At 40.7% G+C, this 22646-nt stretch overlaps 1 protein-coding gene and 1 pseudogene across 3 annotated transcripts in view; one reads left to right on the forward strand and one right to left on the reverse strand.

Annotated features, from left to right (window-relative positions):
* Positions 1-22646, reverse strand: part of DIP2B (disco interacting protein 2 homolog B) — a 229142-nt gene that overhangs the window by 96917 nt on the left and 109579 nt on the right. For all 3 annotated transcript variants that reach the window (XM_059185367.1, XM_059185366.1, XM_059185365.1), the window contains exon 3: positions 811-939. In XM_059185367.1, coding sequence (XP_059041350.1) covers positions 811-939 — 129 coding nt within the window. The remainder of the gene's footprint in view (positions 1-810; positions 940-22646) is intronic.
* On the forward strand, positions 12245-12678 carry LOC131838774 (large ribosomal subunit protein P1-like; annotated as a pseudogene).

Raw genomic sequence — 22646 nt, forward strand, 5'->3', positions numbered from 1 at the left:
CTTCAATTTCTCTAATGCAGTTTCTGAAAGGATGTGATCTACAATCTGCTTTCCAGTTCAAGAAAAGATGAAAGACTGTCTGGTACAGGAGTCCAAATTTTGAAGAAAGTAAAAGAGCACTGCAATTAGTTTGAGGGCTTAATTCTGCTAGTTCTTAAGACAGTGAATGGGATGCAGAGACTGCCTTAGCACATTGGACCACAGATGGGCATGGGATGGGCTTGCTATGCCACAGGTCTTCCTGAGGGTCCCAATTTGTTTCTCTGCTCATCAGTCTTGGCCATGATATATAAGGCAGGGGAACGATCCTGCTGCCAGCCATAGCATGTTGCCTTTTCCCTTCTTCTGGGGACCTCCTGGGTCAGAAGAAATAAAGCTGAAGAGTTCACTAATTTGAAATTCCACTGTGAGCTTTTGTTCCAGCTCCATTATTAGCAAGAAGACTTGATCTATAGCTCTGGCAAACACAGAAAGATCTGCCTCTTCCAACAGTCCACAGAGCTCTCCCAATACCATCCTATGTGACCGTAGCCCTCCACTCTTTATTTATTTACTCATGTTGCCTCTGTACCTGTATGGCTGCCCTTCTGCCCTTGAGTGCAGAAACGTATTTGCTGCTGCAGCCCCAGCAAATATTGAGTTATCTACCATACCCAGCACAGGCTAATAAATGACCAATGAATGAACTAACAGAGACCTGCTGGCCCTTCAGTGGGAAAAAACAAACAAACATTAAAAGCTTTTAAGATATAGAGTTCATACTACAGTCACTAAAAACTCTTCTGCCGGCAACTTTCAGTTCCTTCTCACCTGATCGGTATCTTTCATCCCTGGCTCCCCCAGATCGAGTTCGGTGGTACTTAGAAGGAGCGGAAGCTTGAGCTGCAGATGGAGCAGGTGTCTGGTTTCTATGTTCTTTCTGCACTGCTGAATCGGTTTCTAAAAAAGGAAGTTTGGAATATGGTTATCTGACAACAACAGTTCAAGTTTTCTGAGCACTTTATGAGATTCCCAAAACACCCTGAGGTAGCTATTATTATCCCACCTATAATAAATGATTAGAGAGCATCATATACACACATAAAAATGATGCAAAGACATTCGGGCTAAAAAATATAATCTTAGAGTTGTAACTGTCAACAGGTGCTGGGACAGAAATGGCAAGGAGATAAATGTAAAGTGAAAAGGCCATTCCAGAGATTCTAAGAATTGATGGGGTTGGGGAGGTGGGGGTATAAATGACCCCCTAATCTGCATAATGGTACAAAAGAATAGTTTGGGGAGCTTTAGCCTCCCCACCACAAGTTATTCCAAATAAACGTGTCATTTAAGTAAAACTACGGTGTTTATTACGCAAACAGCTTCAAGTCAAGTCTACTGGCCCCTCTCCTTCAACTGGAGTCACTTCCCATTCCAGTAGCTGGCCTGTCCCCATTCTCTGACCTCTCAACATTGACTATCTGATAAGATATCAGGAAGACGGAGAAGGGGGAAGCAGGTAATATAATCAGAAGAAAAACACTGTAAGTTGGTATTATACTGCTGGTTTTCCCCCCCCTCAAATAGTATGAGCTCCTAAGTCCTATTTTTTAAAGTTATAGTAAGACCTTTTAACATTAAGATATAACCTTTTAATAAATTTACAAGTGTACAATACAGTAAACTCCAAGCATGATGCTGTAAAACAGATCTCTAGAACTTATTCATCTTTGCATAACTAAAACTTTTTAATAAATTCCATTAGCCAACAATATAGTACATCATTAATTTCAGATGCAGAGTTCAATAATTCATCAGTTGTATGTAACACCCAGTGCTCATCCCATCTCATGCCCTCCTTAATGCCCATCACCCAGTTACCCCATCTCCCATCCCCCTCCCCCCTTCCCTCTCTTCCCATCCAGCAACCCTCAGTTTGTTTCCTATGGTTAAGAATCTCTCGGGGCGCCTGGGTGGCTCAGTGGGTTAAGCCGCTGCCTTCGGCTCAGGTCATGATCTCAGGGTCCTGGGATCGAGTCCCGCATTGGGCTCTCTGCTTGGCAGGGAGCCTGCTTCTCTCTCTCTCTCTCTCTGCCTGCCTCTCTGCCTGCTTGTGGTCTTTCTCTGTCAAATAAATAAATAAATAAAATCATTAAAAAAAAAAAAAAAAAAAGAATCTCTCATGGTTTGTTTCCCTCTCTGATGACTTCCCCATAACTCAAACTTTTTACCCACTGGGTAGCAATTCCCCATTTCCTCCCTCCCCCCAGCTTCCCCTCCTTCCTTGGCAACCACCATTCTACTCTGAGTATGATTGTTTTAGATTCCTCATAAAAGTGGAATCATACGGCATTTGTTCTTCTGTGACTGGCCTATTTCACCCAGCATCGTATCCTCCAGATTCACTCACGTTGTCACATATTGCAGGATTTTCTTTTTTTAAGGCATATTTGAAATTTCTTAAATAGCACTTAATTGTGCCCAGCAAGGCATCTCACACATAGGAAAATTACATGCCCACTACAGTAAGATGTCATTTATCCAGCAAATGCACTGCTCCAGATCGCAGGTGAGAATTAATTTATAAAGTCAAGAAATAAAAAAGCAGACTGAAAGCACAGTGGTCTGGGGAGTATAAGCAGTAGTCCCACATACCTTATGAAAGCCAAGGGCATCACAGTACTACAGAAACTGAGCTCATCATGACAATGCCATATCATCTTTTAAAAATGGTTAGCATGCTAGAGAGACCATCTATAAGAGCTCCTGGAGACAGTCCCAGCTGAGCCCAGCCCTGTACCTGTCTTTGCCAAGGCACTAGACATATGAGCGAAACCATCTTGGACCTTCTCAACTGGCCCATGAACCAGGTGAAAAGCACTGAGTGACCCTAAGTGGCAGCATGCGGAGCACAAAAATCACCCAATGGAGCCTGCCTAAAGTCCTGGCCCACAACATTGTAAGATAGAATTTAAAAAGTTTTTATTCTTTTAACGGTTAGCTTGTTTTTCGTATACTGTTCTTAAGAAAGCAAGAAGAATATATTTTAGGATGATCTCCACTAAAGTGCTTTTATGGATCTAGAAATGTTTATTTTTTTATGGTTTCTGGCAGCTGAAAATTTTAATATAAAATATATTAACTGAGCAGAAATTTTTTTAAAAAAATTTTTATTTATTTACTTGACAGAGACAGAGAGATCATAAGTAGTCAGAGAGGCAGGCAGAGAGAGTGGAGGAAGCAGGCTCCCTGCTGAGCAGAGAGCCTGATGCGGGGCTTGATCCCAGGACCCTGAGATCATGACCTAGGCCGAAGGCACTAGCTACTGAGCTACCCAGGTGCCCCAGAACATATTTTAATACTGATATTTTGAAATGTAATATCTGGGATTATAAACCGAAGGCTTTTTTTTTTTTTTTTCCCCAGATTTATTTATTTTAGAAAGAGAGAGAGAGAGAGAGAACATGCACGAGTGGGAGAGGCAGAGGGAGAGGGGGAGAGAATCTTAAGCAAACTCCCCACAGAGCACAGAGCCTGACATGGGGCTTGATCTCAGAACCCTGAGATCATGACCTGAGCTGAAATCAAGAGTTGGGTACTCAGGGGTGTTTGGGTGGCTCAGTCAGTTAAGCGTCTGTCTTCGGCTCAGGTCATGATCCCAGAGTCCTGGGATCAGGCCCCATATTGGGCTCCTTGCTGAAGGGGGAATCTGTTTCTCCCTCTACCCTCCCCACCTTCGCCCCCCACTCATGCGCTCTCTCTCTCACTCACTCTCTCTCTGAAATAAATAAAATCTTTAAAAAAAAAAAAAGTTGGGTGCTCAACCAACTCTACCACCCAGGGGCCCCTGTAAATTGTACCTCAATTCTTTGGATAATACATTTCACAGAGGAGCTATCCTGAACTCTTAGTATTTTCATACCTCATTTTATTCTTAGTATACAAAGGAATTAACAAACTAGAGCCCATGTCTTTTTATTTTTATAAATAGTTTTATCAGAACATACCATGCTCATCTGTTTCTGTGCTGCCTATGGATGTTTTCACACTGTCAAGGCAGCATGGAGTAGCTGGGGCAGATACTTATGGTCCTCAAAGCCTAAAATACCTACTATCTCACCCTCTGCAGAAAAAGCTTACCAACTCTCGGTCTGTAATAACAAAAGCTAGTGGCTCAGTCAGTTAAGTGTCCAACTCTTGATTTGGCTCAGGTCATGATCTTAGGGTCATCAGATTGAGCCCCACACTGGGCTCCATGCTGGGCATGCAGTCTGCTTAAGATTCTCTCTAACTACCCACCCCCACTGCTTGCTCCCTCTAAAAATTTAAAAAAAAAAAAAAATACAGGTTTGTTTTGTGCTAGGCACTGTGCATTCAGAAGTTTTCACATATTATTTATTCCTCACAACAATCCTACAAAGTCAGCAGTCACACTATCAACTTATTACAGAAAGGTGATCAGAGACATGGATTATTTTATGCAAAGTCACAGAGCCAGGGGATGGCAGAGCCAGGATTCAAACACAGATCTAATTCCACTGGTTCTCAACCAGAAAAGTTATGAAAAGTCTCCCTAGACTGTTAGGTGGGAAGTAATCAGAATTAATAATATAGTTTAGGAATATCTAAATGCTTCAGGATTTACAGTCAGCAGCTAGATAATAGTTCTTAAAAAGAAAAATCTTAAAAAAAAAAATCAATTGCCTTCATTTACAAGATTCTGCAAAAAGCCCCTCCAATAAAGTTTTCAGCCATTCATTAGAGAAAGCATTTAAAACATATGCCAATTAACTTCAGAAAACAAAAAATAGAAAGGGACTATTTTTATTTATATTGTCAGATGATCTGTATAGGAAGGAAATCAGGTAAGTACACATGAGCTACTTTGCCTGTAAATATGCACAGAGAAAATGGTTTAGCTTAGAGCACTAAGTTTAAAACACTAGTTTTGTATTACTTTGGGGGGGGGTGTGTCACAGTGAATCTATATATGAATAACCCATCACTGATTACCTTTTAAATTAAATAAGTAGATTTGCTAGGACAGACCAAACCATCCTAAGAAACATGGAGCTTCTGCCTTCAGATAGCTAATAATCCAAAGGATGAAAAGCATGAACAAAATTTCACAAAGGATGGACACCAAAGGTTTATGTATTCTTTACCATTCCTCTCACTTTTGTTTTTATTTTGTATTCTTCAATGTAATTATTTAAGAGAAAGAAAATAATATAGGTTAAAGAATAAAAATTGTTTCAGAGAAAGGACAGGATAGTGATAAGGGAATAGGGAGTTGATACATTTGTTTGAGGAAAAATGCAAGAGAACAAATATTTCTACCCAGGATTATCTAGCATTATCAGAGATCAAACCACAAGGAAATGTAACACAAATACAGACATCTGATGAGAACTGAGAGTCAGATGACACTTAGCAAGAGATCTACTGAGCTGGTACCAAAAAAAAAAAAAAAGCCTCACAATACACCATTTACCAAGCAACATTACTATGATGCTCTGCTATGTTTATTTCAATTCTCCCAAGAATTTAGTCATCTAAGCAGACCAGGTCCCTTTTGGGTCTAAAACCATGACAGTCATCTTGTAGCTTGTAAGAAGTGAAACCAGAAGGTCAATTTGCAGTGTCAATAAGTGGCTAACAGGTTTGTTCAGTGAGCATTCCTCAGATGCCCATGAAACACAATGCCACAGAAACATGGATTTCTGACAAAGTAGCCTGGGCTCAAATGTGCAAAAGAAGCTATAGAAAGAAAGAAAGAAAGAACAAACTAAGAGAAAAGAAAAAAGAAAAGAAAAAGAGTAAAATGAATTTTTAGAAACTGAATCACTTTAAGTATAACAGGGGAGTTTAACAATGAAATTGTAGAAAATCCTTATTTTTCCTTAAGTAATCTCTAATCCAACTTGAACTCACGATCCTAAAATCAAGAGTCACATGACTGTACCAGCCAGGCACCCCTTGAAGATAATCCTTTTGAATATAAATAATTAGTCTCCAATTTATATGAATTTTATAAATTTTTATCCCCATGAACCAGAGTTTATCTTTTAAAATATAATACTTACAAATATATTTATACGTCCACTGAAAAAACTGGAAGCAAATATAGTAAAATGTTAACAGCAATTATCTCTAGAGGATGAGCTTTTTAATGTTTTATGTATTTTTCCATAGGCTTTACTGGGATGCTATAATTTAGAAAAATTATCTTTTTCAAAACATAAAAATAACAAGTGTTCACTACAGAATACCAAGGAAATAGTTAAGTGTAAAGAAGAAAATAAAAATGATACTGGATCTTAATTCAAAGATCATACCACATAGAATAGATTCTGACCAAGATAATTTGAAATAATATTCAGTTTTTAGCTTCTTTAGATAGATTATGACTCTATAAGCAGGATTTTCCAATCTTCTAAAATCAGTTGCCTCAAAAAACAAAATAAGTTGCCTCCTTCTCCAAAAGTAACTGATAAATCAATATAAATTTGGAGGTGAGAGGGAGGAAACTATGACCTGGTTGGATTAAAAGAACTATGGAGGTCTATTCCTACCTTTGCTTACTTGACAGGGCAACACTTTGTCTTGGAAGGAGGCAGAAAACAGTGTACCTCAGGTCTCCTCAAAGACAAGATGGGAGGGTCAGGGAACACAGGAGAACAGCACATCCAACATCAGGGGGACAGGCAAGATGCTGCTTCAAGATGAATCATTCCCAGGGCCAGGGTTTCACACTCTTAAGAGATCTCAGGAAATACCTGGGGCCTGAAAACAGAGGCTTCTACACTTTGAATAAGATGTGTACAGTTTCACTAGCATAGTAAGAAACTAAAAGCAAAGATAGAATTCCTTACATGTATCAACATAATAAGGTATTACACACCACAAAAAGATGAAAAATATGCTGACTCAGCAGACATGTGACTCAGCCGAAATGAAATAATGTCAAGTGATAAAAGAACACAAAATATCATATCCATAAGATGATCAGAACTGTAAAAACTACTTCTATGCAACTTATAAGGACCAAATAGGACATAAAATCCCTTAAGTAATGGTGGGATACTCTAGTTCTTCACCATTTCCTTCTATTGTCTACAGAGTCACATATAAATCAAAGTAATTTTTTTAAAGATTTTATTTATTTATTTGTCAGAGACAGAGGGAGAGAGAGTGAGCGAGCATAGGCAGAGAGGCAGGCAGAGGCAGAGGGAGAAGCAGGCTCCCTGCCGAGCAAAGAGCCCAATGTGGGACTCGATCCCAGGATGCTGGGATCATGACCTGAGCCGAAGGCAGCCACCCAACCAACTGAGCCACCCAGGAGTCCCAAATCAAAGTAATTTTAAAAAACAGCAAATAGGGTGCCTGGGAGGCTCAGTGGTTAAGCCTCTGCCTTCGGCTCATGATCCCAGGATCCTGGGATCAAGCCCCCCATCAGGCTCTATGCTCAGCAGGGAGCCTGCTTCCTCCTCTCTCTCTGTCTGCCTCTCTGCCTACTTGTGATCTCTGTCAAATAAAAATAAAATTTTTTTAAAAAACAGTAAATAAAGATACGTGCTGGAAGAAGAGCTATGGATCTCACAAATCAAGTATTCTGCAAAACTTCTAAATTCAAGTGTGAACCTACTTTAGATACACAGGAAACAGTAACTTGCTGATTATTACACCGCGATTGTCCGTTTGAGTTGCTGACATTTTGGTCAGTTGTACAAAATAGCCACTAGGGGTCGCTATTATGTTTAAATAATGATGTTACCAGACTAATAAACTGAACGACAAATTTTTTATTTCCTCTACAACACTAAGCTTTCCTTCTCAGTGATAAACATGTACACGATTTATTCCTCTTTGACAAAGACAGTCTTCCATAATGCCATTGTCTGAACACAGTAACAGCGATGACTTGAAAAAGCAGCTGATACTTACTAGTATAAAACTACGCAAAACTTCCATTCAGGAAGATGGAAGAAAACCAACCTTAGCTTCTTATCTTCCAGCTCTGCCTATGAGTTAGCAGATATTCTTAGCTGTCAGATAAGAGAGTAAAGCAGGATGGGCTCTGAGAACCAAGTAACAAAATAATTCAACTTTTTAGAGTAAACAGAGCAAACATGCTCACTGGTTTTGGTGCTGGTGTACAGAAAAAAAATTAAATGACTGATCACCACTTCATGTATATCTTTTACACCAGGTATGGGCTGAGAAGGAAAAGAACCAGTCTCTCTCAACCCATAGGATGGGCAATTAGTTTATAATTTCGGGGAAGGTCTGCTAAGAGGAGATACGGATACAGGCTTTTAGTAAGGTAGAGAGAAGGAAAAGCCACTTTCTACAAAAGCATGGTATTTGTCGCAGTCCAGAGAGGGAGAAAAACCTTGACTGTCGGGGAAAGTGAAAGAGATGAAGCGATACAAAACGAGGCTGGAAAAAAAGCTGGGTCAGTTCACTTCTACTAAGTCGAAAGAGTGGTCTTTGAAGGGATTTAAACAGGAAATGACAGAATAACAATGATTATAACATTTCTATGGCTCTTTAAACTTTCATGACACCATCTCATTGTATCTTCCCAATAACATTATCTGATAAGCACCATTAAGGAAGCAGGACGCCCATCACAGATTACATTTATTTTTCTGTACTGAGAGAATGTCAGTAATCCCCTTGAATTATTATAAATAGAGCCTCCACTCCCACATTATGCAAGAAAGGTGGGTGAGGGTACAGTGAATCACTTGGGGAACCTTCCCTTTGGAGCTAAAGTAACCCAATCCCCCCACCCCCACCCAGCCACCTTGCTGAAAGCCTGCCTTAGAAGGATAGGTGATTAACCTTACTGGGTGGGGAAAGGAAGGGAAGAATGAGAAGGTTTGCATTTGGAGTCTTAAAGGGGCCACCTGCCTGATTCCTAGGGGTGGATTCTGGGAGAAAGGGGAGTTAGAGCTTCTGGGTCTGTGAAGTGGCAGGTATCTGCATAGATCCTGACCTAGAGCTTCCCAGGCCACCTGGCTTCAGGAAAGTGGCTGAGCACGGAGCTGGAAGAGTACAACAGCAAGAGTTCTGCCCTGAAACTTCGAGAGGGCTACCTTGGCTGAGCTGAGCAGAGACTGGGCTCCTCCATCCAGGAAGCATGCTTAGCAGCGGGTCGGTACTACTGGTCACCAAGTGAGGACCAGTATTCAAAAGCACCCCATGAGGCATTGAAAAGCAGCAGCTGAGTGTGGGCTCTTCCTTTTTAGGTGTGGAAACTGCACTGACTACCTCTCTGCACTAGCTATATCCCAGGGGGCTCTTGAACAATTCAGAGAAGCCCCCTGAGGAAGATAGTGGACTTCCTTCTGATAAGGAATGTGGGAACAGATACGACTGCAGCACGTGTGTGTGCACTCCAGACTGTAATACTATCCAAATCTAGCAAATGAAAGCTCAGAACTGGGGCTGGAATACAAAATTCCATGTTCTTTCCATTAGGATGCGACCCTCACTTGGGAAGGAACTTTTAAATCAAAATGGAATGGATAAAATAAAATAGATTCCACCCCCGACCCTCAAACACACAAAGAAACATGCTACCTACTTAACATTTATATAGCTAGAAATGTTCTGGAACATTCCAAATGCCATACCTAATTTCAACAGCTGGTTTTAAGTTCACGTCCCTTTGAATTTCCACAGTTTGTTGTTGAGAACTCTCTTACAATGCTTAGTTTACTAAGCTTTTTTTTACAATCCTCATTTGTATACCTGTCTTATCTCTCCTATACAGTATAAATAACTTGAGGTCAGAGTCTAGTCTTAACTCATCTTGTATCTCTTGTAGTAACCAGCTCTGGGTCTCATAGTATGCACACCCACAGTTTTGTCTAAAATAAGTAATTAAGATCTTGTCTGTCTCCTCAGCTCCATCAATGATAGTGAGCGACTGGGAAAAACAAAGACAAAAATGGAGAGATACCAATTTTAAAGCACATGGTCAAATGTTAATCTGAAAGGCCTGCTTATTTGTGTATCTTCAAGCTATACAAGTTTTTTTTTTTTTTTTTTAAGATTTTATTGATTTGACAGGGGGAGAGTCACAAGGAGACAGAGAGGGGGAAGTAGGCTCCCCACTGAGCAGAGAGCCCTATGGATGGCTGGATCCCAGGACCCTGAGATTACGACCTGAGCCGAAGGCAGAAGCTTAACTCACTGAGCCACCCAGGTGCTCCAAGCTATGCAAGTTTTATGCAAAAAAAAAAAAAAAAAAAAAAAGCCTCTCAATTTTCATACTTACACATGGTCATTAAGAAAAACAAGGTCGTAAATTGATGTTTACCAGATGGGAGGTGGGGGGCGGGAAGTGAAATAGGTGACGGGGATTAAGGAGTGCACTTGTCCTGACGGAGAACACTAGGTGATTAAAATAAAAACAAACAAAAAAAAAAAGAGAGAGAAAGAAAGAAAAACAGGGTCACAGACTATCCACAAGAGGGGTTATCAGAGGCTTCAGAGAGACAGCATACAACAAAGGGGTTTTTTTGGTCGTATACAGGCATATACAATCTCAAAGGCAGGACTGAATGGAAAAGAACAGTGATAAAAGGGGTGTGGAGCCGCCAGCAAAGGCAGCATGTGGATACAGACTGGAATACGGGTGAGCAAATACCCTCTAGCAAAATAAGCAGCCATCACAAAAGAAATCCAAGTTTGGGGAAAGCCTCTGGGTTACCAGAGTCTCTCTTTATTTATTTGTTTGTTTGTTTGTTTGTTTGACAGAGAGAGAGATCACAAGTAGGCAGAGAGGCAGGCAGAGAGAGAGGAGGAAACAGCTCCACGCTGAGCAGATAGCCCGATGTGGGGCTTGATCCCAGAGACCTGAGATCATGACCTGAGCCGACGGCAGAGGCCTAACCCACTGAGCCACCCAGGCGCCTCTCACCAGAGTCTCTTATAGGACAAGCTAGAGAATGTCAATACATGACCAATTTCATAAACTGACAGGTTTTATCTTTGAAAGGGCAGTAGGTGAGGGACTGGGGAAAAAATAATATGCAAACCTAGGCCAAGAAGGAACATGGAAAAGGTGAGATTCTACTCTAAAGCAGGAGACAAACACAATTAAATGAAGAGAAAAACAAATACACAAAGGTTGTAGACAATCTCAAATACATGAAGACAACACTGTTTACACCAATGCAACAAAAAACACAGGCTGCAATAATGTCCTAAAACAAGAGACATGGGCCCCAAAGAAGACGCCACTACTGAACTTCAAGAAAATTTACTTATTTATTTTTCAGGGGTTGGGGGGAAGAAGCAGAGAGAGAGAGAGAGAGAGAGAGAGAGAAAGAGAATCTTGAGCAGGCTCCACTCCCAGTGCAGAGCCTCATGTGGAGCCTGACCTCAAAACACGGAGATCAAAACCTGACCTGAAAGCAAGAATCAGATGCTTAACCTACTGAGCCACCCAGGTGAACCTTAAAGGGCTTTTTTTTTTTTTTTTTTTTTTTTGAGAGAGAGAATGAATGTGAGAGTAAGAGCAAGAAAGAAAGAAAAACAGACTCTCCATGGAGCAGCGAGCCAGATGCAGGGCCTGATCCCAGGACCCTGAGATCATGACCTGAGTCGAGGGTAGACATTTAACCGACTGAGCCACCCAGGAGCCTCAAGGGCAATTTTAAATGGTAAAGAGTTGCCAAATATAACTCGGTAGGTCTCTTCTCAGACCCACCTGAAGCAGGGAAGCCTCCCAGTCTGAACACATGAATCAGGTGTTTCAGAGACTCTATGCTCAGCTTGCTCATGAACAGTGAAAATGAGGTACTAAGGTCTTTGAGATCTTTGAGATCTTTCAGTTTTATTATCTTTGTACAAATTCTGAGTAACACTTACATAAAAATGTGAGGATAAAGAATTCTGATTAAACATGGCAAAATGAACATTTCTATCTATCCCTACTCCTTCCCCAAACACCACCAGAATGATGATGAAGGCCTGTAGCAGAACAAGAAAACAAACAGTTCAGATAAGCAGGAGAGACAGCACCAAGAGCTGTTTCTACAAAAAGAATAATAAACTGATGGATTATTCTGAAAAAAAGTAATCCTAGTCAAGCGAACAGCTTAGCTGTGAACAATACTTACATAATCATAATAATACAAGTATTGAGTTTCCTCAGCTGCTGCTAAGGTGCTCAGTCCTTCTGAGGAAGCTTCACTGGGTGACTCGAAGCAGGTCTAGCAGTGCCCCCTCAGCACTCACCCACACCATGGCTTTGGTCTTGGAGCTCATCTGCATCTACTTGGCCCTCGTCCCACACCGTAAGAAGTGATGGTTCATGGAGGATAAGATCAGTGCCCTCATTAAAGCGGCGGATGTAAATGTTGAACCTTTTGGGCTGGGCTTGTTTGGAAGGCCCTGGCCAATGTCAACATCAGGGCCTCGTCTGTAATGTCTGTAACGATGTCTGTAACGCAGGGGCTGGTGGACCTGCGTCAGCAGCCAGGCCTCTGCCAGCAGGAGGTCCTGCTCCCTCCACCAGGGCTGCCCCAGCTGAGGAGAAGAAAGTGGAAGCAAAGAAAGAATCAGAGGAGTCTGATGATGACATGGGCTTTGGTCTTTTTAACTAAACCTCTTCTGTATCCTGTTCAATAAAAAGCTGAACTCTTGAAAAAAAAAAAAAAAAACTGTAAGGGACACCTGGGCGGCTCAGTCACTTAAGCATCTGCCTTTGGCTCGGGACCCCTGGATGGGGCCCTCAATGGGCTCCCTGCTCAGTGGGGAGTCTGCTTCTCCCGCACCCTCTGCCCCTCCCCCCACTTGTATGCATGCTTTTCTCTCTCAAATAGATGTATAAAATCTTTAAAAAAAAAAATGTAGGGGCGCCTGGGTGGCTCAGTGCGTTAAGCCGCTGCCTTCGGCTCAGGTCATGATCTCAGGGTCCTGGGATCGAGTCCCATATCGGGCTCTCTGCTCAGCAGGAAGCCTGCTTCCTCCTCTCTCTCTGCCTGCCTCTCTGCCTACTTGTGATCTCTGTCAAATAAATAAATAAAATCTTTAAAAAAAAAAAAATGTAAGCACTGAATGCTAATTTAACAACGAAAGTAACATATTAAGCATGCAGCCCAGAATGAGTACGAGATGGGAGACGTGAAAGAACAGGGAAAGGGGAAAAGGGAGTGTGTGGTGTCTACGTGGTTGAGGGAGGAATATGCAAGAAAGACTCTAATCTTTTCTAGTAGGAAAGAAATAATGCCTCAAATTGGGGAAAAAAAAAAAAGTCCAGAAATAGTGGGAAAAATGTTACTTAGAAACACAGAGTTTAAATGCCAGAAGAAACAGTTAAAGGAGCTGAAAGAATCCATCTCAGGGAAGAAGACACTGCCCATTTCTGTTGTTGTTACAAACCCAGTAGTCCCATTTGATTATTTAAAATAGGTTCATTAATTTCATTTAAAAATAAAAATTAACTAAAGAGAAATGCCAAATCTCAGATGAGAACCAAAATACTCTACACAGTCTCTTGGAGTTGTAGCACGTCTAAATTAAAGATATACTGAGGGCGGAGACAAGCTGCCAGGATCATCACTCTCCAATCTGTACAGTAATCTGTTCCTTTCATTACCCAACACTTTTTGTCTTCACAGATGTTTACTGAAAGAGATACTGGAAATTCTAAATGTCCTTTCTGTTCAGTTCCACAAACATTTCTAGAACATCTACTATATGTCAGGCCCTAAAGCCAGAAACTGGGGACATGAAGAATAAAAATAATAGTGGAAAACGAATTTTCCTGATTTCAGAGACCTTAGGAGTCTAGTAGGAGAGTGAGACACATGAATAAACTATAATCAATGGGATAGTCAGAGAGAACCTTTTATAGACTCTTTTTTTTTTTTAAGATTTTATTTATTTATTTGACAGAGAGAGATCACAGGTAGGTAGAGAGGCTGGCAGAGAGAGAGAGAGAGAGGGAAGCAGGTACCCCACCGAGCAGAGAGCCCGATGTGGGACTCGATCCCAGGACCCTGAGATCATGACCTGAGCTGAAGGCAGCGGCCTAACCCACTGAGCCACCCAGGCGCCCCCAGAGAGAACCTTTTTAAAAATGCAGCTCAGATAATGGGAGTGGGAGCCTTTAATAAGGCTGATTAAGGAATGCTTCTTTGTGGAAGTCCTAGTTGAACAAACCCCTAGCAGAGTGAGGGAGCAAGCTGGGGGTAGGGGGGTGGGAGGGTGTAGGTCCCAGGCAGACTCATCAGCCTTGTCTTGTCTTGTCTCCTGCTGTCTTGATAGTACCTGGGACCCTGGAAACAATTAGTAAATATGTATCGTCCGGAGGTTTGGTCAGTAACCCCTGCAGCATTAGAATAAACTATGTCCTATTAAAACTAGCCGCTCCTTGTATCCAAAGTATCTTAACTTAAAGATTAGACCTAGGATCAGCAGAGGGAAATTGCCTCCCTACATATAAGCCGTTAGTTCTTCTTCAACTCTAAGAGTAGGGAAGAATGACTAATTTACAGAGGAGTCAAAACACATGTGGTCTGAAATTTTAATTCTTTGGACCATGCCAAAAGAGAGTTAATTTCTGGCCCCTTCCTCTTGAACATCTTGCCAAATGAGGTGTGTGAGAAGCTCTACATCCAGGCCCCAGTAGTTTCCACACTGAAAGATGTGCTACAGGCCATTCCTTTCAAAGAAGCTGTGGCTTAGAATAAGTAGGAGATGTGAACCTGCCAAAACTTCATTTCTCCCAAGACTCTCAGTGTTTGAGCTTCTTGAGTCCCTGAGGATGATTTTAACCTTTATCAAGATACATGTTTTTCACACATCATGGTTCCTCACTTACCAGATAAAAATCTGGTTTGTATTTAACTAAAGAAACAACAATCAATTCCAATGTTGGGAGATTAGAGTAATTTGACATGTCAGATTTTTGTCATATAGTGACTTCAGAACCTAACCCTTGTTACACAATCGGTTAAGCTATGCTTATTATTAACCAATACTGTCTTTACTCAATTTCTGCTACTTAATTTCTAAGTATTATCTTCAAACTTGTGCTCTCTTGCACATTTCTCCATTGTCCTGCTACACTGTTCAATTTTTTAAGTCTTATTTAACATTTGAGGAAAGAAATAAAAAATATACATACATATGCAATCCAAGATAATTTCAACCCCAAATAAATTCCATACAGAAAATCATTCACTAGGGGCGCCTGGCTGGCTCCATCAGTAGAGTGTGTGACTCTTGAACTCAGGGTCATGAGTTCAAGCTCCACAATGGCTGTAAAGACTACTTAAACAAATAAAAATCCTTGGGCGCCTGGGTGGCTCAGTGGGTTAAGCCGCTGCCTTCGGCTCAGGTCATGATCTCGGGGTCCTGGGATTGAGTCCTGCATCAGACTCTCTGCTCAGCAGGGAGTCTGCTACCTCCTCTCCTCTCTCTGCCTGCCTCTCTGCCTACTTGTGATCTCTCTCTCTGTCAAATAAATAAATAAATAATCTTTTAAAAAAATAAATAAAAATAAAAATCCTTAAAAAAATATCATTCACTAAATTTTCAGACAAGTATGTGCACATAATTGTTCTAATACAATGCTGCAAGCAGTATTAATTTTTTATTTCAAAAAAGATTAGTGGGGACGCCTGGGTGGCTCAGTGGGTTAAGCCACTGCCTTCGGCTCAGGTCATGATCCCAGCGTCCTGGGATCGAGTCCCACATCGGGCTCCTTGCTTGGCAGGGAGCCTGCTTCTCCCTCTGCCTCTGTCTGCCATTCTGTCCGCCTGTGCTCGCTCTCTCTCCCTCTCTCTCTGACAAATTTAAAAAAAAAAAAAAAAAAAAAAAGATTAGTGAAGAACGTCACTTTTTAAACACCACATTCAATTAGCTGCCTTCACAGTGAAGCTTCTCACCATTAAATGGATGAAATCTAATAAGAGAAAGAATTCAGAAGTTATCCTTCCGAAAGGAAGATTTAAAAAATTCTTACCAAAAGCATTAAAATGACTTTTACTTCATTTAATTCTGTATCAGACATTATTATAATTTAGTTAAGTTTAAAACCTACCTTCCAATGCCCTTAAAAAAAAATCAAACTAAATACTTTCTTCAAAATCTATAAGAGATACACAGGGTAAATATTTTAAGAGGTGATCTCTTCTTCTGCTACAGAACCTATACCGTATAGATTATCCAGCCCTACAACCAACCCCATTTTGGGAAAGACACAGATTCAAGATCAGAGGTAGGCAAAGTGATAGACACAAATGGAGAGAATACCCCACTAAAAACCCTCACTCATAAATATAACTACTATAGGATGGACTTTAGGAAGAAATAAATTAAACTGAGAGGAAGGACTTAGATGTATGAAGAAATAGGGAGCAAAGAACAGATACTAAGTGCCGTTGGCTACGTAACAATAGTTGATAATGGAGGGGGTATGTGAACAAAGTCGTACTAAAATATAAGATGGAGAATAGTAGTCGTCAATATTGAAGCATTTTTAAAGTACTTGTATTGTTTGGGAGGAGAATTAAGAAGTCTAATAACTGTAGACAGTTTAAATTACTTAAAAAGCCTTAGGATAAAAAAAAAAACCACACGGACAAAGACAGTTATTCATGATAAAAAGGAACAATTTACAAAGAAAGACATAGTAATTCTTATTGGTGTATATCTAGTAACCTCACTTTTTTAAAGATTTTATTTACTCATTTGAGAAAGAAAGAGAGAGAGAGAGAGAGCATGAGAGAGCACAAGCCAGGGTGAGAGGCAGAGAGAGAAGGAGAAGCAGACTCCCCACTGAACACTGAGCCTGACTCGGAGCTGGATCCCAGGACCCTGAGACCATGACCCTGAGCGGAAGGCAGACACTTAACTAACTGACCTACCCAGGCGCCCCTAATATCATTTTGTTTTTTTACTTTTTAAACTTATTTATTTATATTTTACTGTATTTTATAATTTTATCTTACTTTTTTCCTCATAATAAGTGTGTTCTTTTTAACCCATATCCCTTGTTTCTCCCAACCCCCCATCCACCACCCCTCTGGTAACCATCAGTTTGTTCTCTATAGTTAAAAACCTGTTTCTTGCTTTGTGTGTGTGTGTGTCTCTCTCTCTTTTTTTAATCTCTGCTCATTTGTTTTCTTTCTTAAATTCCACACAAGTGAGATCATATGGTATTGGTCTTTCTCTGACTTATTTCACTTAGCAGTATACTCTCTAGCTCCCTCCATGTTGTTGCAAATGGCAAGTTTTCATTCTTTTTATAGCTGAATAATATTTGTGTATATATACCACCTCTTCTTTATCCATTCATCTATTGCTGGACACTTGGGCTACTTCCAAAGTTTGGCTATTGTAAATAATGCTGCAATAAACATAGGAGTGCATGTATCCTTTTGAGTTAGTGTTTTTGTATATTTTGGGTAAATACCCAGGAGTGCAATTCCTGGATCCTAGGGTAGTTCCCCTTTTTATTTTTGCGGAACCCTCATACTGTCTTTCACCATGGCTGCCACAGTTTGCATTCCCACCAACAGTGCAAGAGTGTTCCTTTTTCTCCACATCCTCACCAATGCCTGTTATTTCCTGTGGTTTTGATTTTAGCCATTCTGACAGGTATGAGGTTATAGCTCACTGTAGTTTTGATTTGCATTTCCCTGTTGATGGGTGATGTTGAGCATCTTTTCATGTGTCTGCCAGCCATCTGGATGTCTTCTTTGGAAAAATGTCTGTTCACGTCTTCTGCCCATTTTTAATTGGATTATTTGGGTTTTGGTATTGAGATACAGCAGTTTTTCATATATTTTGGATACTAAACTTTTATCAGGTCATTTACAGATATTTTCTCCCATTCAGAAGACTACCATTTCCTTCACTGGGCAAAACCTTTTTATTTTTATATAATCACAATAGTGATTTTGCTTTTATTTATCTTGCCTCAGGAGACATATCTAGAAAAATGTTGCTATGGCCAAAGTCAGAGAGATTACTGTCTGTGTTCTCTTCGAGGATTTTTTATGGTTTCAGCTCACATTTACCTCTTCAATCCATTTTGAATTTATTTCTAGGTATGGTGAAAGAAAATGGTCCAATTTCATTCTTTTGCATGTTGCTGTCCAGTTTTCCCAACACCATTGTTGAAGAGACTTTTTCCAAAGAAGATCTTTTCAAATCGTATTTTCAGTTCTCATGTGTTGAAGATTAATTGACCATATAATTGAGGGTTTATTTCTGGGTTTTCTATTCCATTCCTTTGATCTATGTGTCTATTTTTATGCCAGTACCATACTGTCTTAATTACTACCGCTTTGTAATATAACTTGAAATCTGAACTGTGATACTTCCACAGTTTCTCTTTTTCGAGATTTCTTTGGTTAATCAAGGTCTTCTGTGTTTCCAAACAAATTTTGGGACTGTTTTCTAGTGCTGTAAAAAATGCTGTTGGTATTTTTAATTGGGGTTCCATTGAATCTGTAGATTGTTTTAACAAAATTTGTTCTTCTGGCCCATAAGCATGGAGTAGCTTTCCATTTCTTTGTATCATCTTGAATTTCTTTCATCAGTTTTATACTTTTCAGAGTACTTTTACCTCTTTGGTTAAGTTTATTCCTAGATATGTTATTGGTTTTAGTGCACTTATAAATGGGACTCCTGGGGTGCCTGGGTGGCTTAGTGGGTTAAAGCCTCTGCCTTCGGCTCAGGTCCTGATCCCAGGGTTCTGGGTTCAAGCCCCACATTGGGCTCTCTGCTCAGCAGGGAGCCTGCTTCTTCCTCTCTCTCTGCCTGCCTCTCTGCCTACTTGTGATCTCTGTCTGTCAAATAAATAAATAAAATCTTAAAAAAAAAATGGGATTCCTAATTTCACATTCTGCTGCTCCATTATTAGTGTATAGAAATGCAACAGATTTATATACACTGATTTTGTATCGTACTCATTTATCGGTTCTAGTAGTTTTTTGGAGGAGTTTTATTTTATTTTATTTATTTTGAGGGTTTTCTGTAGTATGATGTCATCTGTAAGCAGTGAGTTTTACTTCTTCCTTACCAATTTGGATTCCTTTCATTTCTTTTCTATTTTTTTTTCTTTTTGAAGATTTTATTTCTTTATTTGACCGAGATAATAGAGAGTGTACAAGTAGACAGAGTGGCAGGCAGAGGGAGAGGGAGAAGCAGGGAGCCCGATGTGGGGCCCGACCCCAGAACCCCAGGATCATGACCTGAGCTGAAGACAGACGCCCAACCAACTGAGCCACCCAGGCGCCCCTCCTTCTATTTCTTTATGTTGTCTAACTGCTGTGGCTAGGACTTCCAGTATTACGATGAATAAAAGTGGTGGGAGTGGGCATCCTTGTCTTGTTCCTAGTAATACTACTTTGAAACATATAAAATAAAACTTGACAGAACTACAAGGAAAACTGATAAACACATGGTCATGGTACAGATTTTTTTAATATATTTCTATTAGAAATAATAGATCAAATAGTCAAGATGTTACCAAGAATAGAAAAGATCTGAAAAACACAATTAACTTCTTTGAATTAATGGGCCAAATCATCCATTCAAGAAATAAAACACACACAGATGAGTTACAGAGATTTACCAAATCCTAGCCACATCTTAACAATAACAAAGACTTAATTTTGTCAGACATGTTTTCTGACCACAGTGAAATTAAGCAACACTGATCTCAAGAAAGAAGGCAGAAGAAAATCGAAGCATCCAACTCAGAAAATTTAGAAAGAATACAAAAGACTAAACAAAGAGTTTAAGGAAGGAAATACACATAGAAACTGAAAATAATAAACCAGAAAATAAAGACATACTTAAAAAGGTTCAGCCACCTGGGTGGCTCGGTGGGTTGAGCCTCTACCTTTGGCTCGGGTCATGATCTCAGGGTCCTGGGATCATTCCCTGCTGAGCAGAGAGCCTGCTTCCCCCTCTCTCTCTCTTCCTGCCTCTCTGCCTACTTGTGGTATCTCTCTCTGTCAAATAAGTAAATAAAATCTTTAAAAAAGGGGGGGGGCATTCAACAAATAGGGTGCCTGGCTGTGTAGATGGTTGGGCACTGGACTCTGGTTTCAATTCAGAATCAGCTCAGGATCATAAAACAAGCCTCCAGTCAAGCCCCATATCCAGCTCCGTGCTGAGCACAGAGTCTGCCTGAGACTCTCTCTCCCTCTCATCCTGCCCCCTCCCTCCTATGCTCTCTCTCTCAAATAAATAAATCTTTTTTTAAAAAGGGGGAGGGTTCAACAAAATCAAAAGCTTATTCTTTTTTTTTTTTTTTAAAGATTTTATTTATTTATTTGACAGAAGAGATCACAGGTAGGCAGAGAGGCAGGCAGAGAGAGAAAGGGAAATAGGCTTCCTGCTGAGCAGAGAACCCCGATGCGGGGCTCGATCCCAGGACCCTGGGATCATGACCCGAGCCGAAGGCAGAGGCCTCAACCCACTGAGCCACTCAGGCGCCCCGAAAGCTTATTCTTTGATAAGACAAACTTCTGAGAAGGTCATCAAGAGAAAAAAAGAGTTACAAGTAGACAACATAAACAAGCAGAGGCTTTAGAAAGAAAGGGAACATTACGAGTAACTTAGTAAATTTGAAAATGTATACAAAATAGATGATTTCCTAGAAAAAAATTAAACTTGCCAAAAGTGAAGAAAAAGAAAACTGGCAGAACTTGGTGAAAGACAAGAGATGGGGAATGGAGGACATGCTGCGGATGTTTTTTAAGACTCTATATGCGTTGGGTTTTCAGGTGTGGGTTCAATTTACTCAGAAGGAGAAAACTAGAAGAAAAACACAAGAGCAGGCTGATGTCACTATAGCTGGATTTTGTTTTAATTTTTTGTTTTGCACGTGTACATGTTGGCAGTGGGGTGGGGACGGTGTATGGAAGTCACTGATTTAATAGGTATGTTGAAAAGGAGGCTCCTTTAAGTTATGTAAATGGAAATCTTAAGTGCCCAGTTGGATCTGAGTCAGGAGCTTAAGACAGATTTGAGGTGAAGATACATATTTTGGATTTAGCTGTTTCTAAACGATAATTAAAGCCACAGGTATGGCTGAAATGCTGCAGGGCGATACAGCACTGGTTCTCAACATGTGGTATCTGGATCAGTAACCTCAACTTCACCTGGAGGTTTAACAGAAACACAAATTCCCAGTACCCTCCCTGGACTTCTTGAATCAGAAACCCTGAGAATGAGGTCCTTCAATTTGTATACCAACAAGCCTTCCAGTGACCGCGATGCAGGCTGCCATGTGTGAGTTACTGCTATAGAGTGAGACATCAAGAGGGCCTGGGGCCTTGTCTTGAGAACTCCAACACTTAACAGAGGAGAACGAGCCTGCAAGGATGACTAGGAGGCAACAGGAGGAGGAGAGTAAGAAAACGAAGAGAGAGTTTCAAAAGGAGTGTTTCAAGAGGTTAGAGTGGCAACTTCTGTGATGTCACTTAAAATAGTTCTTGAAGGGACTGGAACTGGCTGAGAAGTGAGCGGAGATGACAAAATAGAGACGGCTTAGAGCAGTTTGATGATAAAGGAGAAGCAGACAGAGTTAAGATGGAAGAGGCTGACAAGGGAGGATTTTTTTTTTAACAGAGCAGTTAACAAGCATGATGGACTGCTGAGGAAAGAATCTGGGTGAGAGGGACAGAGCAAGCGTACAAGAGAGACGGGAACTGACAGCAATAGCAATGGCACATTTAAGGGACGGGGCAGCTGTCTCCATCAGCAGGGGGAGCGTCTTATTTACAGTCTTCGGAATTGCTAGCTAGGATAATAAAAGCAGGCCAACTTTTTGTTGGCTTTATTATTGTTTTTGATTTTTTTAAAGGTCTTATTTATTTGACAGGGAGAGAGACTGCATGCACAAGCAGGGGGAGTGGTGGAGGGAGAGGGATGAGCAGGGAGCTTGATGCGGGGCTCCATCTCAGAACTCTGGGATCATGACCTGAGCCGAAGGCAGACTTTTAATTGACTGAGCCACTCAGGCGCCTCCTATTATTGCTTTTTTAATTGTTACAGATACTGCACCCCTTACTGCCTCTACCAGGGCTGGCCTACTTCCACTGTCCTGCCTTTGGATGATAATATAAAGTTTCTGAAAAGTGAAGAGGGAACAGGATCCAAAGCACAGATGGAATAACTGGCCTTGGATAAGGGAAACAGATTACCTTTTTAACCAGAAGGAAGGACGTAAACATGATGGGCATGGATGTGGCAAGTCTCAAGTTTGGTAGCAGGAAGGTGAAGGAGCTACTCTTAAATGGCTCCTATTCTCCCCATGAGGTCATCTGCAAGACCCTTCCTACTGTGAGAAGGCTATAATCCCTTCTCTTGACCTACTGCAGTTAAACGTCTGATTTGTACTCAGTGAACGAATTTCCATTTGTGATTTCGCTCCCCCTGTAGGCCTATCCATGGGGCAAGAATGGGCTGATCACATAGACTTGAGTATGTCTCAATGGTTTCTCATAGTTAACTGATAAACTGTTTTTGTTTTTGTTTTGTTTTGTTTTAAGATTTTATTTATTTGGGTGCCTGAGAGGTTCAGTCAGTTAAGCATCTGGCTTTGGCTAAGGTCATGATCTCAGGCTCCTGGGATGGAGCCCTGCATCAGGCTCTCTGAGGCAGGGGAAAGTCTG

The sequence above is a fragment of the Mustela lutreola genome, chromosome 8 (assembly GCF_030435805.1).
Source record: "Mustela lutreola isolate mMusLut2 chromosome 8, mMusLut2.pri, whole genome shotgun sequence".
Taxonomy (NCBI): Eukaryota; Metazoa; Chordata; class Mammalia; order Carnivora; family Mustelidae; genus Mustela; species Mustela lutreola.